This window comes from Trifolium pratense, linkage group LG4 (assembly GCF_020283565.1).
Source record: "Trifolium pratense cultivar HEN17-A07 linkage group LG4, ARS_RC_1.1, whole genome shotgun sequence".
Classification (NCBI taxonomy): Eukaryota; Viridiplantae; Streptophyta; class Magnoliopsida; order Fabales; family Fabaceae; genus Trifolium; species Trifolium pratense.
The window spans coordinates 37,500,436-37,520,730 of record NC_060062.1 but is presented as its reverse complement, the minus strand read 5'-3'; the positions used below and the strand labels follow the sequence as shown (position 1 = coordinate 37,520,730).

At 32.1% G+C, this 20,295-nt stretch overlaps 2 protein-coding genes across 2 annotated transcripts; one reads left to right on the top strand and one right to left on the bottom strand.

The window, feature by feature from the left end:
* Positions 1–1,340: 1,340 nt before the first annotated feature.
* LOC123923605 (protein AAR2 homolog) lies at positions 1,341–8,690 on the bottom strand. Its single transcript, XM_045976296.1, has 13 exons — positions 8,512–8,690; positions 8,165–8,247; positions 7,138–7,195; positions 5,891–5,950; positions 5,024–5,153; positions 4,723–4,946; positions 4,310–4,402; positions 4,160–4,231; positions 3,426–3,458; positions 2,869–2,994; positions 2,573–2,629; positions 2,312–2,407; positions 1,341–1,768 (listed from the first exon to the last, which is right to left on the bottom strand). The coding sequence occupies exons 1-13, from the start codon at positions 8,605–8,607 to the stop codon at positions 1,721–1,723; spliced, it is 1,176 nt and encodes a 391-aa protein (XP_045832252.1). The 5' UTR covers positions 8,608–8,690; the 3' UTR covers positions 1,341–1,720.
* A 2,862-nt stretch (positions 8,691–11,552) lies between these two features.
* Positions 11,553–15,812, top strand: LOC123921796 (proteasome subunit beta type-1). The gene is made up of 7 exons (XM_045974474.1): positions 11,553–11,689; positions 11,789–11,896; positions 12,140–12,221; positions 14,820–14,949; positions 15,035–15,177; positions 15,270–15,356; positions 15,521–15,812. The coding sequence occupies exons 1-7, from the start codon at positions 11,643–11,645 to the stop codon at positions 15,593–15,595; spliced, it is 672 nt and encodes a 223-aa protein (XP_045830430.1). The 5' UTR covers positions 11,553–11,642; the 3' UTR covers positions 15,596–15,812.
* The last annotated feature ends 4,483 nt before the right edge of the window (positions 15,813–20,295 follow it).

The window sequence follows — 20,295 nt, the reverse complement described above, 5'->3', positions numbered from 1 at the left end:
ACTAACACAATAATTTCACTTATATTTTAACATTATTATATAACAAATTTTTAAATATTTAATTTTAAATAAATTTTCTACATTAATATAGTGACAAACCAAAATATCGAATAAAAGTCAATGGACCCGTGCGAGAGTTATCAGTATAAAACTTTGTATATTGTCGGCACATCACAATTAATCATGTGTGATTTTAGAAAGGATTATGATATGACAATTATGATTGATTGGTACTACTCTGTCCCAAAATATAAGGGAAAATTGGTCAAAGAAAGTTGATGTATTTGGTTAAAAATTTGGACTAGATACATTAACTTTAGTTGACCAATTTTCCCTTATATTTTGGGACGGAGGGAGTAGTATATAGATACTTTTTAAATTGATTGTTTATGTGATTTTTTTTTTTGGCATTTAAACTTATGATTTTTCTTAATTCATAACAATATAGTAACAATTGTAAAAAAAAAATAAAAAAAATACAAGTAACAATACGGGTTAGAACTTTCATCAAAAATATTACGAGGAGGATTGAAGTTCGGCGCAATAAAAAATATTGATTGTAGTGCAGTCGACCACATGTAGACTGTTTGATCTTGATCGGACGGCCCAAATTTACTGACTGCAATCGGCCACATGTGGGATAATCTGATCTAGATCAGACGGCCCAGATTTATTGACTGCATGCAGTCACACTGCACATAATCCAAATCCACATAGAGGAACATGATATAAAACTGCTCGTGCAAGAGCATAAACGCTACTGTTTGCAAAAATGACTATAAAATTGTTATAATAATAAAACAAAGTGAGAGTTATAAGGATGGTTTGGTATGTGAGTAAGTTAAGGAATGACGTGATAAGGAGGTCATGGTTTAATTCTCACCCTATTACCCACACTAAAAACTAATCACCGACCTAACGTTTTAATTTCATCTATCAGACTATCACCTTTTAAATTTTAGCTTTAGAAAATCTTCGATCTCCAAACTTAAGAAAGTGTTGGGACTCCCTCATTTCCCCCACCTATCTACCTAATAATGCCCTCCCATATTTGTTTTTTGAATAGGAAAAGAACATATGGTTCAGAGATTCAAACATTTCAAAACAAAAAAGCACATTTCAAAACCAAAATGCAAAACAATCTTTTAAACCACAGTTACGGAAGACACATTCGGTGTATGAAAGCACCACATGTGATTACATTCAATTAATTCATTTTTTTATTGATGTCGATGTGTATGTGTCTGTGTCGTGTTTGGTCTATGTGACTGTGTTAGGTGTTTCATAAATCACATGGAATTAGAGGTGCGTGGAAGGGAGTGAACATGAGGCATATAATGTAGTGTAAGGAGAAAAAAAGGGTTTAATCCTTTACATTCTACCTCTTGTTTTCATATCCTCATCCTTAATCAACTCTATTAATAAATGGTTCTTTCTTGTTTTGGATCATTTTACTTATGAAATCAAACTCAATCTCTATTATAGATGCAGATACAAATAATGATATCGCAAAATATAATGATCTTCTATTCTGGTGTAAACTAGAAACTCATTTTCTACATTTTGCTAACATGGATTTACATATGTTGTATTTCACAATGTGAATCAAGGGTTGTCTATCACACTAGGTGGCTAAAGGTCGTGCAAAGTGGCAAAAGACTCGAGATTTTGATCCTCGGAAACACCCTTTTATAGCGAAGAAATTACATGATCCACATTTCTACACTGCATGAGCTTCATCATCTAACATCTCAACTACAGGAGCAAACTGCAAAATGAACAACGAATAAGATGATTGATTAACGTTCATGAACACAAATTTTCATACCGAACACAGTAAAGTACTCCCTCATTCCCTAATCTTTGGTCCTTGGCTTTGTTTGCGAGTTGGTTTTTCTTTTTTAGATTAAGAACACTATAAAATATTTTTAAAATGTCCAAGTGTGGTTGAAGTATTATGTGATCATTTATCATGTTCATTTTTCAATCAGGTTAAAATATTAACTAAATATCAAAATATAGACTTAGCCCTCGAAAACCCTTCAAAAACCAACTCGCAAACATAGCCTTAAAGTTTGAACACAAATATTAAAAAATAATAAATTTAGATAAGTATAGACCTTTTCACCCTTAATTCATTTAATAAAAGTAAAATTTGTTTAATGTATGCTTTTGATTTTTCATAAGGGTACAAAGGGAAAAATGTCATTTATTCTATCTAGGTTTTCTATAACAACCAAAGTTGAGACAAAAATGAAAAGCTTAAAAGAATAAAGATTAGCGACGGATGGAGTAACTAGTACACACTGACCTCGTCATTCTCATCAAAATACAAACCATCGACAGCACTGTTCTGCTGAAACTCCCACCCTAGACTATTCTCTAATAGCTCCTTAAATTTCCTTGTCTGCAAGGAGAGGAAGATTACAATTCAACATTTCCTCTTGACAAATAGTTCGTACATTGCAGCTAGAAGAAAACGATGCATGTCTGCGACAAATTTGAAAGCATAGAAAACAAAGAGAAGCATAGGCGATGGCAAAATATGAAGACATAGGTTCAAAGGTCATACCCATTTTAAAATATCTCCATCAACAACTGATCCATCTAACACCAACGAAAAGAAGTCCTGCAATTCCAAAACAACTTGAAATATCCATAATGAAAATAAGATACAAATTCTAATCAGTATTAGTTGAAAAGCACGAGACTTCGAGCAACTGATTCGAAGTGTTCAAAATATGAACTGTCCTTTTCAAGATCTTGAAATCCATAACTGGTCAAATTAAGCGCCAATATATTTCCTTTAGATAAGAAAGCTAAATAATAGAAATTATGCATTTGAGTATCTAGTTCATAATTAAATACCTTACAAAGATAGTGCAAAAAGCTATCGGTAGAAAGCCAAGAATCATCCAACAATGGTGGTCCTGTATCATCCTTGCGATCTTTCTGTAATCCGTATTTTAGTTGATAATAGATGACTTTTATGAACTACAAGAATCAACGAAATATAAAGTATCAGTTTGGTGGTGGTGAGACAAAAAGAGCAGCAAACAAGAGAGATAGTTGTTGTTGGCCAATATAAAGAGCCTATTCACGTATAAAAACATTAACTGAGCTTACATTACAAATAGTTAAGGTAAAAAATATTAAATCATGGCAAGAAAAGTATGTGAAGGTGAAAGTTCCGATTTTCATCATTTAAATGAGTTTGACAACTCCAAAATTATACTCTAAAATCTAAATCATACAATCAAAATGTTCTTAATGTAGCTTATTCTTTTAATTCAGATTTAGCTACCTTTTGTTCCCATACTACATTCACAATTATTACAATGAAGGATGAATTAATAGCAAAACATGTAATAATGCCATTGTTTGCACATAAAAGAAAAAAACAGTAATACATTGTTAAAGCTTACCTTGGTGAATAACCGAGTTCGTGTGTGGAAAGGCTGCAAAAGATTACATAAAGTCATTTAAATATAATATCAAAATATTTATTAATGAAATAATACAATTTAAAGCTGATTAGAACCTAAGTTATCAAATATCATGCATCTTACCATAATCAGTAAGTGCCTTCTATCCATAACCTAGGCCCTACCACCATAAAATGTCCTAAGAAGTGATAATTGTTCATATAAAAAATATATTGCAGAACTCTACATAAAAAGGAAGAAAATTACGTCTCTTATCATTACAAATCTACTGACCGTCTTTAAACACCAGAAGAAGAACAAAAGCCAGATGCATAGACAAAACCATCGACTAACAAAACACACATGAAAACACAAGTAACCATTGAACTGTAAGCAAATGCCACGGAACCACTTTACTTAATGCTTAATTGCTAATCAATACCCCATCGCCCCATGAACCGGTTTAACAATCATAAAAAACTGAATACTAATGACTCACTTCTAAGTAAATTGAATAGCTAATCAATGACAATTGATAATTATAATGGTAATCATGCAACAGTTATGTATGTTGTGTGCATCTTATACGTCTCCAAAAATGTTGATAAACAAGTGATGCTATTATATCTAAATGAACCATTTTCAACGTACAAAATGAAAAAAAATAAAATTTAAAGTCTAACAATCTATGCACGCATTATTCAAACCAGATATGCCTGAAAAAATATACTTACTGCTTCAGTGCAGCCAAACAGCAGGCTAACCAAAGATTTCCACTGCAGAAACGCTTCTAGAGACTGACCCATCTGCAGCATTGCAAAATGTCATAGTGGATTCAACAAGACTAACAAATTTATCTAGAAACCATGTTTTTTTGACCATACCAAAAAGGCAATAAATGCAAACTGCAGTTCTCCGAGGAGCAATTCTTCAGAACCTCCATAATCTTTTGCCAGAAGAGTTTCTAGCAATTGTGTCTGAGAAGGTCAACATAAAACATGAGCACATATCAGCAAAAAGCAACAGGCTAAGGCTCTGTTTGGATGAAGAGTATAATTAAGCGCTTATAGCATAAGCACTACATATAAGTGCTTTTGTATAAGCTATTTCTTTAACAAAAGATAAAATAAAGTTAAGTTGTTTTCATAAGCTATCACGGAGAACTTATGAAAATAAACTGAAAACAACTTATGGACATGTCATAACTTGTTTCAATAATGTAAGGTTTTTTATTTCAAAACTCTTTTCTCACAATGACTTTTTGGAACCAAATATTCAATAGGATGTGTATGCCTACCTTGTCATGATTCAAAGAAGTAAGTTCCTGTGCAGTGATCCCCTTGCGTTTTACAACACGTGGAATCGAGGTATAATAACATCCTTTTCTCTGGTTTGTGCCAACAGACGTTGCAGAATTACCAATCTTTAGCTGCTTGTCTAGTGCTTCCTCCATTGATGTTTTAGGAGTGTTTCTAAACATATCATTTTCGCAATCAACACTGATTTCTCCTCCGATAGGCTCTGCTCAAAATTAACAACAATACAATATCAGCAAACAATTTAGTACAAAGGACACCTCACTCAAGCAAATAGCATACCATGCCGTTCGATGATGCTCTTTGTAACGAAATTAGATAATCGCTTCCAATCTTCATAATCGCTATGATTGTAAGGCCCGAGATGTTGGTCAAATTCCATATTTTTTACAGCCTGACTATATCTTCCTTCCTAAAGGAAAAGCAGAGAAAATAAATATATACCATAGATTGAAGAATAAAGGGCATAAAACTCGACATATAGACTGTAAAATATAATCATTTAAGCCAACATTTCTTATTTACCTCTAGATGAATCATGAATTTTCTAACGACTGAAGCACATATGGAACTAAATGCAACTTTGAAAGCCAAAAAAAGAGAGTAATATAGAAATATTATGATACAAATAACTCAAAGAAGAGAAGTGAACGGAGAAAGAAAGAAGTTGCAAGTAAAATCATGTAGGGAATATACAAATAAGAATATCAAACACTATATTATCTTTCGTTCAACAATATCAAAAAGGAACAGAATCAATAAAGTTTTTTTAAATTGCATGAAAATACAAATATTTGATAAAGGGAGATCGGAAAAAGTGATTGGTTGAACTGATCAGGCAGATCAGGACATTGTTAACCTCCCTTACAGTTTGTCGTATTTAATTTAATTGGTGTTCAATAAAATAAAAGCAGAAAATGTGATTGCTCATTAAGTGGTTTCCAGATATTTGAACTCGAAGGCAAATGAGCACTGAGTCGATGGAATATTAAGGACTTCCCCACATTTTATGAAGCAGAAATCAACTTAAAACAAATTTTTCCCAAATACTAACAAGAACTTGACTAACATAATGTAAATTATATGAATCATGATGGTTTCACAATTTGACTATCATATATGTTTTAGAAAATTTAAATAAATGAATACCTCTTCCTCGGATACTTTGACTAGCCTTTCCTCTTGTTGGTCCCATTTACGAACAATTACCTGCATGGCAAAGAGACCAAAAAAATACTTTTAAGTATACAAATTTTATTATTACTTTAAATGCAATTACATTCTTAAAAAAAAAAATGTCCAGAACACAAACAGGTTCAAACAAATGAGCATTGGTTAACATTGATCAAGCAAGTTCAGATATCATTTTAGCCATCATTAAGTTGGTTAAAATATAGCATTACTATAATGGCATCGAGCTGCAGAAATTCTATCATATTAGCTTTGATTTGAAATGCATGCCCCTATGCTTATTATGTTCAATGTTTTGCATATCGTTTGCAATTGGCATTAGTTGTTGCATCTAAGGAAGATATTCATGTCCATTAGTTTTTATCAAGTTGAACATCATTGTCATGATTGTTGGTGCATCATGTAAAAGTAATGAGCAATGAAAAGATATTTATGTTGCAAATGTCACTCATTTATAGTGTTCTTAATTTAAATAAGAAAAGTAAGCTCTTCGCTCCCCTCCAAAAACCAACTCGCATACAAAGCCTAAAAGTTAAGATGAAGGAAGAGATAAATTGGTCGCAAATGTCAAATATTTTCCCAAATCAGTCAACTCATCCATACAAGATTTTAATACTCCTTTTATTGCAAGATGAAAAAGGATCTACCACAGACAAGATGACATTGTAATGGAGCGGTACTACAAAGTTAATATTTTGAATGTTGTGGTACTGATAAACTCTCAGTAGTAGCCAAATGACAAATTCAATGGAACTACTCAGTCGTAATTCAGCAAATGAAGGGTTGATGAATCCAAGATCCCTTTTCTAATTTCTGCATGTATGTACGCACACGCTCTCAAATGCAAAAAGGGAAACAAGTAGAGAGCACAATATCCAAGTCAAGCTTTGGTTTAGGGGGCTTAGTCACAGGACAACTTCTAGCTCTATAAACAGGAACTACTTTGCTTTCATTATTATCTATTAATGATAGTTCTAGATTGATATTCAAAACTAAATCATTTTTTGAATCTTTCACTTTTTGTGCATATCACCAACATTTCTGTGAGGCTAAACAGAAACAAAGTCACATGAATTGATTTACCAGAGAATATATCAAGACACAATAGTGAAAAATAAATATGAATAGAAATTTCCATAAACACATTTTAACATAAACCATAAAACGTAAAGGTTAGGGAGATATTTGGTTACTAATTTTCAGACCTCTGAAGGGCTAACATCAATGAAGAATCCAATAATCGGTGAAAACTCCTTTCCATCTCTGCAGGAAGCCAAAAAGAAAATGAAAATAAACAACAATACATCAAACCATCAAAAATATACTTTTTAAAATAAACAGCACTTATTCTAGCAACTCATATAAACAATGGTTTGATCCAAAGTTATTTCACAAAAACGTACCACATCATACAAGATTAACACTCTTAGAAAATAAATAAATGCCAAAAGAAGACTAGGAAATACTCGTCCGTCGCAATACTAAAAAAAACCTACCACTCTTAAATGTTTGTCTGTCTTTATTCAAATATAGGACACCACATAAATCAGCAGGATTGTGATACGAATTGAGTGGCGCTAGAAACACTCTTGCATACTCCCTCCGGCCGTAATTATATGCAAATTTTCACTTTTCACATTCATTGAATAACTTATGTATTTAGTATTTTAGTCTATAATAAAGACCATATACATCTGTTATTTAATGAATATGAAAAGTGAATAATTACTTATAATTAAGGCCGGAGGGAGTATATTGCATAACTCTCTAACATACCCTTTCAAACACACTCTCAGTTATTCGGTGAGATTTACATGGATCCCACCCACCCAATTTAGGAACGAATCTTGGCAAAAAGAAAATGAGAGCCACATGATTTAGAGGGACGCGTTTGAGTTTCTTTAAGGTTCTTTCTGAAGTGACTTATTTAAGCTAATCTACTGACATAAACACTTGTGAGACGATTTGAGGGAGCTTGTGAGCTTATTTTCAAAAGCTATCCAAGATAGCTTACGAAAACAGCTTACAACTTATATAAAAACTATTTGACTTATGTTATCTTTTGACATAAGAATAGCTTATACGTAAGCACTTATACGATAGAGGTTTAATTAAACAGTTTATCCAAACAGGGCCTAAAATACTAGAGGACAATAGGGAGCATATTCCTAACATTTTCTCATTCAGAAATAAAGGAATAACAAGAATTATAATTAAGCAGAATGATCAAACCTGGTTGATGAACTATAGTAAACAAAATGAGTACCCGGAGGAATCATCTTAATACCCTTAAAAGCAGGTCCAACAAAGAACATCTATAAAGAAACATTATATTATCAGTTTGAAACGAATTTGAAACATGAAAACATCAATAAAGGTTGATTTTTTATACAACAAGCTTCAAAATTCACTTAATTTTCACATTATAACAACTTTTAAAGGGAAAAAAAAAACAGAACAAAAACTTGCTAATCAACAAGAATGGCAAAAGGGTAGGTGTATAACCTATTCAATAAGAGTTTTTTGTGAACAAAAAGAATTTTTGTAATACTATTGGAGAAAAAAAAAATATTGTTTACCTGAGTATCGATGGCAACAAGGGTGTGCTGAGGAACATCGAGGAAGAGCAGGGTAGCGCCAGTTTTTACGAGCTCTAATGCTGTTTGAGAATCCATGGAAGCAACTGGAAGATGGAGTGCACCGCGTGAGTGTGTTGCAGAAGCTTCAGAAAGGAGAAACTAGCGGCCTCTTCTGGTAAAAGTAATGTTTTAAAAACCGAACCGGATATCAAACCGGTGAGGGTGTTGGGTCATTCGTTCATCGGTCGAATCATCGGATGGATCACTAGTCAAACCGTATGAGTAAATCGAATAAAATCGGATAACTCAGTTTAATAGACCGGTCAATATAACGAAACTATATAGGTATTAAACTAGATCGAACCAGATAACTCGATCTCTAAGAAAATCAGGACACCTAAAAATTTAAAAAAAATTAAAATATTATAAATTCACAAGTTAATTATATAAATTCAAATCCTTAAAACTACGTAGATCCAACACAACTATAAGGTAATTTTTGTTAAGTGTTACGCTCACAGCGCTGTAGAGCAAATCATAGCTAGACAAAATGCCAAAAAATTTACTTCTTCTCAAAAATATTTTGAATTGTTATTCCCTCCTCTTCTGTTCTGCGATTTTGGGGCAAATACATTAAGTCCAACACAATCTGGCCCATCAATTCTTAGTCCTTGAAAGAAGAAAAGCTTCACGCCAAACAAAAAAACAAAGAAGCAAGAAGACCTTCCTTGAGCTATCCCTTTCACGTATTGCAGATTTGCCGGCTAAATCCAAAAACCTCAACTAGGTTGGAATCAATTTCAAATTCTCCCTCTCTTCAATATCATAAATCATTTTCTTTCTCATGGATTTCAATTCTTCTCTCATCAGCTCTCTCTCATCCTCTCTGATATCTTCACCACCACCAACACCTTCGCCGCTGTCATTTCCTTTCTCATTGATTTCATTATATGATTTTTATTTGGAATGTCTAATTTTCTGTTTATGTTTGCAAAATTAAGTTCTATTCTCAATCAAATCCTCCAACCGGTTTTAAGAACATCTCCCTCCAGTGGCTTCTTCAAATAGAAAGGTTTCAACCTGCATCTTAATCCCTTCCTTATTTCATGATTTGATTTCATATTCTAATTTCTTTTCTTGCAATGTTTTATTGTTTGTCCAGGTTCACAAATTCGGGTTTGATTGGGTAAGTTTTCTGAACTTTGAATTTTCAATTTTCCTCTTCTGAGTTAGGTTTGATTTCAGTTTTTGTGAATATTATAATCTAATTTGAGTAGTATTTAGTTGCTTCTTCATTTCTCACATTTTTTTTAGGCTTAATTAGTAAAACGGTCCCTTAAAAACATTTTTGGTTTCATATTGGTCCCTTAAAGAAAAAAAGGTCCGAATAGGTCTCTTAAAGAAAAAAAAGGTCTAAATAGCTCTCTTAAAGACATCTCTGTTAATTAGTTTGGTCCCTAAAAAAAGGTCTGAATAGGACCAAACTGATTAACAGAGATGTCTTTAAGGGAGCTATTTAGACATTTTTTTTTAAGAGACCTATTCGGACATTTTTTCCTTTAAGGGACCAATGTGAAACCAAAAATATCTTTAAGGGACCATTTTACTAATTAAGCATTTTTTTATGTCCAATTAGAGATTGCTACTCATGAATTTGAGGAAAAATGTATATCATTCATCATCAGTATTAATTTTTTTTTGTAGAGACATCAGTATTAGCTTTAAATTGATGAAATTGGAGGTAGATATTTTCTCTCCCTATCATGAGTAGGGCAATTTTGGAATTTTTTTTTAAATAAAAAGCAGAATGTGTGTGATTACTAATTATTGAACTGTACTGAACCGGTGTGGCCTTGACCGGTCTAATTAAATGTTGACCGGTTTAACTACATGAGCAGTCCAATAGCAAATCGAACCAGTTATATCTCCGGTTTCCGGTCAGACCGGTTGGACCCGCCGTTTCGGTCCGGTTGTTAAAATACTTTACTAACTGTTTTTTTTTTAAGTTGGCTTTTATTTTTTATTTAGAATTTAATTGTTGTTTATCATCAGTATAAAGATTTTATACACATACATTGAATAATGTGCCACATCATTTAAAATTTAAAAATTATTCTTTTAACAACGAAAAATTAATTATTCTCATATAAAAAAACAAAAAAAAAATATTCTTAATATATGAGAGTTTCTGTCCTGTCGAACAAGAAACAAATCACTATCTATATATATATATCATCCGGTGGATTCTAAGGTGAGGGTTCAACTAAGTCCCTCACCCGTGAACCACTCACTTTGACCATTGGATTAAATAAGTGTGCATGATATCATTAATCACTACTACACTAGATTCTTCACTCTTTCAAGTTTCATCTCTCTTCCTCTCACTCCCAACCCACCACCGCCGTAAGCCCCAAATCACTATCTTCTCCCAAATCACAAAAAAATTATTCTTCTTTCCTTTAAATTACTGTATTGTCTTAGATACCGAAATTGACTTTTAGAAATCATCAGAAAAAATTATTATACCCGTAACAAAAGATACTGAATTTTATCTTCAAAAATGTTAATTGTACCCATAACAACATATTTTGAGAAACTTTAATTTTCTGTTATTCAAATGTTTTTGATGACAAATTACATGAGAGGAATTGAGAAAGCAATGAAGAACCATGTGTGTCTTTTTTTTAATTTATGGGTTTTTCTGATAAACTAATCATACATGTTTCAATTGGGATCATAAGATGAAAGGGGTCACTCAAATTTGAAAACGATTTGGCAGGAACTTTTGGTGTAAACTTATATGTACATATGTGTATGTGGTGGTGGAACAAATGGAGTCAAGGCTGTGAGACAACGTGATAATTTTGTGTTGGCAGAGAAAGGGTGAGATGTTATGGGAGAGAGAAAGAAGGTAAATTTAAAGAGAAAATTTAGTGTGATAAGAATTAATGATATCATGCACACTTATTTAATCTAATGGCTAAAATAAATGGTTCACCGGTGAGGGACTTAATTGAGCCCTCACCTTAGAATCCACCTATATCATCCTCTCTTCACGAAAAAAAAAATACAATTTTCTTTTCTCCTCAATCGTCTTGTTCACAGTTCCAATCAGTTCCATCAATTTCAATATGACCAAACAACAAGCCAACTGGTCTCCATATGACAACAATGGAGGGTATGTGTGTAGCTAACTCTCTCTTTCTCTTCTTCTCCACTTTAATCAACCAACTATTTTTTTGTTTTAATTAATTTAATCATTATTATTTGTATATAGATCTTGTGTTGCAATTGCTGGATCAGATTATTGTGTAATCGCAGCAGATACCAGAATGTCCACCGGTTACAACATCCTTACTCGTGATTACTCCAAAATCTCACACTTGTATGTTCTTTCTCATCCCACATATCTAAATTTTTTATTTTTATTTTAAAATTTTATATTTTGCTCAAACCCAATTGTTTTTTATTATTATTATTGCAAATTTTGAGTGGTGCAAAGTTTCTAGATCATAAAGGACACTTTTTTTTAGTTGTGTTTTTTGTTGTTGTTGTTTAAGGATGATGTTATTGTTAAGTGTATGTGTAGACTAGGTTGTTGAGGTTTATGTTTTTTGTTTTGTGACAGAGCTGAGAAGTGTGTTATGGCTTCTTCTGGTTTTCAAGCTGATGTGAAGGCTTTGCAGAAGGTTTTGTCTGCTAGGCATTTGGTGAGTCTCAATCTCAATGCTTCTAACATCAAAATACATAAAACATGTTTTTTAGGATGGCTTAGTTAGTATGCGAAAAACTTTGTACTTTGTTTAATATCCTTTTGTTTTGGTTCTGTCTCTGGAATTGGATGCTTCACTATGTTGATTACTCATTGGAAATCTTTTTTGGTTAAGTTAGGAAAGTGAGGATGAGAACTTTGCATGTTTTCAAGTTCCTTTTATTCTCTTTATCTGTGAATATTTGCATTAATGGTTTATTTATAGACTCCCATCCCATCGATGGTAACCATAAACCTTAATATGATAGTGTTAATGGGAGAAGCAATTTGTTAAGAGTAGTTAAGAGTGTGAGAAGCAATTTGTTAGTTGGTTAGTGTTGGGGAGTTCGGGAGAAAAATCGGGTCAAATGCTCCAGGATCACAAGAGAGGGAAACGACACATCTCCACCCAAAACCTTAAGGCATATTAGGTTAATGGGCCGCATCTCTTATAAATCCAACATTCTTCCCATTCATAGTCGATGTGAGACTTAACCACTCACACTTAAAACCCAACAGTTAGTTTGTTATGTGGATGTTTAGTCTATTAGGAAGTCTTTAAATAGATCTCAATTGGTAGAGAGGAACATTGTGAATACAGTAGTGACTCTATTGATGGGGAAACTTTTGGAGTATAGATTTCTCTTCTATTCTCTTTTATCCTTTTTTCAACTCAATTCTCGGGTTCCTAACAGATAGCCCTATAAGCAAGTTTAACTATAACTAGAGGATGTATATTATGAGAATGGTAAAGATATATGAGAATATGAGAATGAAATAATAGCCATTGGATCAAAAATGGATGGGTAAGATTAAAAAACCTCATTAGGTGCCTCTCTTACTCTATTACTATTACTTTTATACTCATTTTCCCTTTCATCTTCTTCTAGTAGCCGCGTTTCTTCTTCTTCTTCCCATTGTCTTTCCCGTTCCTTCTCCTTTCCGGCCGACAACTGCTTTCCGGTCGCCGCCTTCTTCTTCTCAATTTCGGCGGACGTTTTTCTTGCTCTATCTCCAGCGTTCGTCTTGTTTCCGGCCGCCAAATTTCTCTCCCTCTCTCTCTCTCTCTCTCTCTCTCTCTCTCTCTCTCTCTCTCTCTCCTCTCTCTCTCTCTCTCGCTACATTCCCTGCTCTCTCTCCCGCACTTCTTCTTCATTATATGGGTTGCAATTTCAAATTTCAATCTAATTCACATAAAAAACTAATTTCATTCACATAATCTTTCATATCAATTTTACACCACCCTCATAAATTATAATCAAAGAATTCCTAGATCCAGAAAATTTTAAATTGAAAAAAAGAAAGAAAAACAAAAGAAGAAAGAATATGTGGAAGAAGAAATCATTTTGTACATCTTCCATCCTTTGCCAAAATCATCATCTTAAGTAGATTTGTCCAAAACTATTTTATTTTAAGATCTAGAACTATTGAAATAGAAACACATAAAAAAGGGAATTTTTGGCAGAGAAATCAAAAGAGGAATAGGAGAATATGCACATCTTGCGTAGAGAGTGAGAGACGGCCGCCGGAGAGAGATGGGTCGCCGGGAGTGAGATGGTTGCCGGTGAGAGATGGCAACAAAGGAGAAGGAGGAACCGTTCTGTGTTTTTCTGTGGAGAAAGAAGGATTGGATTACATACAATGAGTCATTTAAGTCATATTTTAATCTAAGCCCTTCATTTTTAATCCAACGACTCCTATTCATTCTCATCATTCTCATATAACTTTGTCATTCTCATATGATACATCCTCACTATAACTAAGTCTTTTCTCAGTATAGAGAGTTAGTTACATTGATTAATTGACAGCAATTATGACATAATGCTTGCCGTGTATTAAATCTTAAGGATTGAGATTGATCATTCACCTCTATATTTATATTTTAACATTACGGACTATCATTATCTTAGATCTTCTTTTACCTATAATTACTGGACTATTTTAGTCTACCGTCGTCTTTGCCATTTTACTATATAGAAGTTAACCCCAACTTTATAGCAAGATTATGTTCCTAATTTTATTTTGTTTTGCATAACCTTTGGATGATTCATCTGTTGTATAGTCTGTATAACTTTCATCGTTTTGACACTAATTTTGTTCTTCTCTTCACATATAATGGTATATCCAAAATTGTAAAGAAAACCTCTGTCATGCTTGATTGATTTGATGATTCTAGTAAGACCAGTTATTAAAACTTAGTTTTTTTATCAATGTATAAAATCTGATTAGATGTTGGTTAGAAATTTTCTAATATTGTGGTGTTTGACTCGAATTGTTTTGTACCTTTGGTGGCTGTCATGTTTTAACTTTACCTTGACAACAAACGAAAGCCTCTGGTTGATTTGATATCAGTGTTGTCATATAGCGGATATAGTAGCACTATAGTGTAATAGTTATTTGAACAAATTGTTATTGTTCCCGCGATACGCTATTTAATATAAATTGCTGTAAAATAGTGGCTATAACCGCGCTATAGCACTGCACAATTTGAGCAAACTTATTTTCGGCAATCCACAATTGACAAGACTGAATGACATTATATTGATTTTGAATGCAGACATATCAGCATCAACACAACAAGCAAATGAGTTGCCCTGCGATGGCTCAGTTGCTTTCAAACACACTTTATTACAAGCGCTTCTTTCCATATTATTCTTTCAACGTTTTGGGCGGCCTCGACAGCGAAGGTACGCTTTTTCTGCCTTTCTATTCTTGTTCATGACCCATTTTTTTTTATTTGCTAACTCAATCTTCTATTTCAACCTAAAATAGGAAAGGGATGTGTGTTCACATATGATGCTGTTGGTTCCTACGAGAGGGTGGGATATAGCTCTCAGGGTTCCGGATCAACGCTCATTATGCCTTTTCTTGATAACCAATTGAAGTCCCCAAGTCCACTCCTTTTACCTGCCCAGGTGATGTTTGTAAATTGGTGCTTGCTTGAAATATGTACTGCTTTAAATCTTGTTTGACTAACACCTCTACATTAAAATATGACTTATTGTAGGACGCTGTTACTCCACTGTCTGAAACAGAAGCAGTTGATCTGGTCAAAACTGTTTTTGCATCTGCAACTGAGAGAGATATATACACTGTAAGTTTGTTTACATACATAATTGTATTATCTACCACCACGCATTCACACTATAGAAGATTTGGACGGTCAAATCTTTTAACTTAGTGTTTGTGTTCTTTTACATAATTGTCATTTTACAATAGGACAAACTTTTAACTTACTTTGTATGCATGTTTTTACAGGGGGATAAGGTTGAAATTGTCATCCTAAATGCCAGCGGTATTCATCGGGAATTCATGGACCTAAGGAAAGACTGATGCTTTTACTCAGAAATTTATATTCATGATAGGCTTGTACCAAGAATGTTTTGGAATACTCCTAAATTCTGAACGTGGGCTAGGGTTTTTTCCATTATGAAAAATTGGAAACTGTTCTTCAACTTGACTTGAACTAATGCTAGTCTGCTCATATTTGTAACTAGACTGTGCTTTTACTTTATATTTGCATCGGATGTTATCCGAGTCCATTTCTTAACTTTGTTCAGCTCTATTGTGTTAAAAAATGAATAGCCTAAAAATTTTGGTTTATGTTGTCCCATAAGAAATCAACATAAGCTCTGCAAACCAAACTTACTAACAACTAAGGCGTAGCTCAAGTGGTTGATCGGCTTAGGCCATACGTATCGTTTAATTTGCCCTAGCACGCATCATTTGGCGTGGCTGAAAGAAACACAAACACAAATAAATTATTTAGGTGTTTCCCTATTTAGTCTTGTCACTTACCCTTAAAATTTTGGGAGCATGTATGCCTAATCTTGGCGTCTTATTGTAAAAAAAGAAATTACTTTGGTCACTTATAACACTTTATTCAAAACAAAATTCGCAGTGCACTTTCATTGAAGTCTTTAGCTGTGCACCTGTGTGTGCATGTATATCTCCTAGTGGAAAATCATGTATTTCAATTTACATCATATAAAATCTATTAAATCATATAATCATATAAATTTATTAAAACAAGATACTACGGAAATGTCATTTCTACCCTCATAGCATCACAATTAGCCATGTGTTGTTTTGTTGTGTTATTCCATTATATACCATTAACATTAATACATAAATAATATATTTTCATACATAGGCAATGTTAAACCATTCAAGTTTATATTTTACTTCACATGAAAAATTTCAATAAATTTCGGTCCCCTAATATTTATCGTCACAACTTTTAATCTTTGTTTTTAAGCAAGCAACCCATGTAAATTATTCAAAATTTTGAATATTTTTTCTGCAATTATGTTTAGACACTAGAAATCTGTTAACTTATTTTGAAAGTGAATGAATTAAATATGAATTTCGCTCATATTTTTTTCAAATAACTGTTATATATATGTGACAAGTTGTCGTCAGGAATTTATTTTAAAATAACTATTATACACATGACAAAATGTTGTTGATAAAAATTTAAATTAACTATTATACACGGCAGGAACAAGTAGTTGCTAATAAAAATTTAAATAACTACTATACATGGGAAACAAATTATTGTTGTTGAAATTTTTTAATTAACTATTGTACATCATGACTAAATTGTTGTTGATGAAAATTTTAAATTAACTATTAGTATTACACACATGGAATAAGTTTTTGCTAATGAAAAGTTTTTTTTAATTATTATATAAACGGGAAACAAGTTGTTGACGATGCAAAATTTAAATAACTACTATACATGAGAAATATTTTATTAACTATCATGCGTGGGGAACAACTATTTGCTGATGAAACATTTAAATAACTACTATACATGAGAAATAAGTTTTTACTGAAGAAAAAATTAAATAACTATATATATTAATTATAAACAAAAGTATTTTTAACCAAATTTTCCAACTTTAATATTTAGTAATATTTGAAACGAGACTAATTTCACACTATACAATATTCGCCCTATAATTAAACTGGTCAAAATTAAGCAATTGAAATTTTGAGCGCTAGAATTTAGCAATTATGAAATTTAATGGGTTAAAATCAAATAATTGAGACTTGAAGGATCATAACTAAATAATAATAAAATAGAGAGGAACAAAAGTATATTTAAGCTTTAACAATATAACACCTTTTTTTTTTTTTTTGTCAAAATCAATATAACACCGCTTTTTATTTTCTTCGAAAAAAATAGACACATTTTATTGTGAAAAGAACTTCTTGTACAATTGTGAAATTACTCCTCCTTCCTAACCACAACATATATGCATTCTATGATATAATGAAGCGGTGACACTTTTTTCAACCATCTCATGTCAATTAATGTATATTCGGTAGTGTCATCATCGTATGCATATCTTATCAATATTTCTATGCCTCTACAATTAAATCCTTGGATAAATTAAGTTATAGAGTTAAAGTGATTAATAAATTCTTTTTAGGAGGTTCACAAAAAGAAAAACTCTCTTTAGGACGAAAATTATTCGGGAGAGCCCAAGTTTAATTTTTGTTAAAAACAATTCATGGCTAGACTTTACTTATTTTGTGGTCGAACTTTGGATTATAAGATACTAAAAAAATGTTTTGATAAGATTCTTACCTTTTTCTACATTTTTTTTGACAAAACCTTTTTCTATGTTTATATAGTGTGTGAGTCTAACCAATATATTACAGACTAAAAAACTATTTTTATAACATTCCAATATATAGCGATATGTGTTTACTCTCAACTTATACTCAAATTTATTTTCTATGGTATGATTCTTTTCTGACAATTTTTTTTTCTGGCCAAGTAGCTTAGTAGCTATAAATTTCACTTTAATGTGGATAAGTGAGACGACCGAGATCCGAACCCTAACTCCCTGCATATATAATACAATGTCCGTGCCAATTGAGCTAAACTCACGGAACTTTTATGTCAACATTTTATATGATAGTATTTAATTTGAGCGCACATATACTCTTTTTTTGTACATATCAAAATACATTATTTAATTCGTTCTTTTTTTTAATCATTATAATTTATGAGTATGTTAAATACTTTTTAGGTGTATACCCAAACAAGTATTTCTCTTTCAATAAATAAATTGCACTATCTGGAAACTAATTTTTGATTTTTTTTTTTGTCAATTAGCTTTGTGGCTAGAAAATCCACCTTAAAGGTGAATAAGTGGAGTGCCTCGAGTTCGAATCCGGGCTCTTGCACATATAATACGATGTCCCTACCAATTGAGCTAAGCTCACGGGAACAACTAATTTTTGGTTCAACTAATTTTTGGTTCTAATACTATATACAATTTCACCATAGGCACGTTTTTGGTTAGAATAATATTGATTCATCTAATACTATTTGCAACAATTTCACGGTAATTGTGTTAGTATTCTAAAAAACATAATTAAATAAATTTTCGTGATATTTTTGGGACAATACCTTTTTTTTTTAGTATAAATTGGATATTTTTGGTGAATAATTTCACGGTATTTGAGTAAGTGCTTTAAAAAACAAAACTTAATAATTTAATTTATTTTTGGCGTAAAACATAACGCAAATTAGTCTCTCGAAACTTGTGAGATTCAAATAGTTGGCAAATTTGCCATTAAAAGTTCAACGTTGTCGTATGTCTAAAAAATCCAAAAAATAAATTGGACTGAAATTATTAAACTTAAATTCTATATTTTAGTGGATTTGATGACCAGCTCATTTTAATAATCTACAATTTTCATATATAATTGACCACTCTTCTTCCCCCCTCTCTCTCTCTATATATATATATGCCTCCAACATATCACGTATTCAACATCCAAGAGCTTCTCTAGACTATCACCAATATCACTATGGTTTTTCAAAGATCTTACCCAATGACTTTCAATCCATTAATCTTTATGTTTTGTTTGCTTCTGATGAATAACCTTGTTATGATCATAAATGGTACTAGACAACTCAATAATATTCCACTAGATGAGAAAGAAGCTATTATTGATGGTAGAAAGGTAGAAAATCAAGTTGATCCAAACAAGAATAATGAAATGGAAAAGACAAAAGTATATCCAAATCAATTTTTACCACCCTTTCCATTTCGAAATGTTCCAATGCCAGCTATCCCATCATTTCCTTTTCCTCCATTTCCAGCACCTATTCCTGTAGACATCCCTAATCCACCCTTTCCCCTTGTCCCTACTCCACCTATGGAGTAGTAATCTATATATAATTTTCATATGTTATGTTAATTAGCGTTTTGTTATATTTAAGGTTGTATGGTTCATGTACTAATAGTGGAAAAAATATATGTAATAAGTGATGATACACACTATATAATATATGTAATACTATGTTTAAGGTTGTATGGTTGTTTGTCCTGACAAAGTGATGATACTAAATTAAATAAAAGACAGAGGACTATGTATTCTCCATATTAATTAAATAATTAATATTTTCTTGATATTATTGATTGTGGAGTACCTTTTTTAGTTTAAATAATTTTTCCTGATGTTCAAGTTGAGAGACGTGTTGCACTTTTTATATCAAATTTTCCCTAATGTTCAAGTGTGTAGAAATTAGATTATTATTATTAATTTCGGATTTGGGGTGTTACATTTGACCTTTTCCAGGTTCTGAGTACTTGGTTCAAATTCTAGTACTCCCAACTAGAATCTGACTAGATTTTTTGACCGGATGTTTTAGCTTCTCTTCAAATATGTTTTATGTTCTTCATGTGTTCATGTAAAATTTAGCTCATGATTATGCACGCTTGAACAAATATTAGCTTTAAGTGGAGTATATTCCTTATGGTTAGTATGATAGTTCTTTTGAACAATGATTGTCTGACAAGACAATGCAAAGATTGTTGGAGTGGTTTAGCTTCAAGTGATTATAATCTTTATTTATATGGTGGAGTATGATAGTTCTCTTTGAACTATGATTAGTGGTGATGATAAATAAAGTAGATTTATCATTTCAATTAAGGTGGAGATTGTTCGTGTTGATTTAAAGTGTTTTGAAAAGATATAATTTTCTTATTTTTGACAAGTATGAGGCA

What these genes read in the sequence shown, in the direction of transcription:
- LOC123923605 (XM_045976296.1), bottom strand. Translation starts at nt 8,607, where the DNA reads ATGGATTCTCAAACAGCATTAGAGCTCGTAAAAACTGGCGCTACCCTG. An exon ending in GAACTCGGTTATTCACCAAG is followed by an intron (nt 2,995 to 3,425) that starts GTAAGCTTTAAC and finishes TGATTCTTGTAG; the next exon opens with TTCATAAAAGTCATCTATTA. An exon ending in ATGGAGATATTTTAAAATGG is followed by an intron (nt 2,408 to 2,572) that starts GTATGACCTTTG and finishes CTCTCCTTGCAG; the next exon opens with ACAAGGAAATTTAAGGAGCT.
- LOC123921796 (XM_045974474.1), top strand. Translation starts at nt 11,643, where the DNA reads ATGACCAAACAACAAGCCAACTGGTCTCCATATGACAACAATGGAGG. An exon ending in TACTCCAAAATCTCACACTT is followed by an intron (nt 11,897 to 12,139) that starts GTATGTTCTTTC and finishes GTTTTGTGACAG; the next exon opens with AGCTGAGAAGTGTGTTATGG. An exon ending in TTTTGTCTGCTAGGCATTTG is followed by an intron (nt 12,222 to 14,819) that starts GTGAGTCTCAAT and finishes TTTTGAATGCAG; the next exon opens with ACATATCAGCATCAACACAA.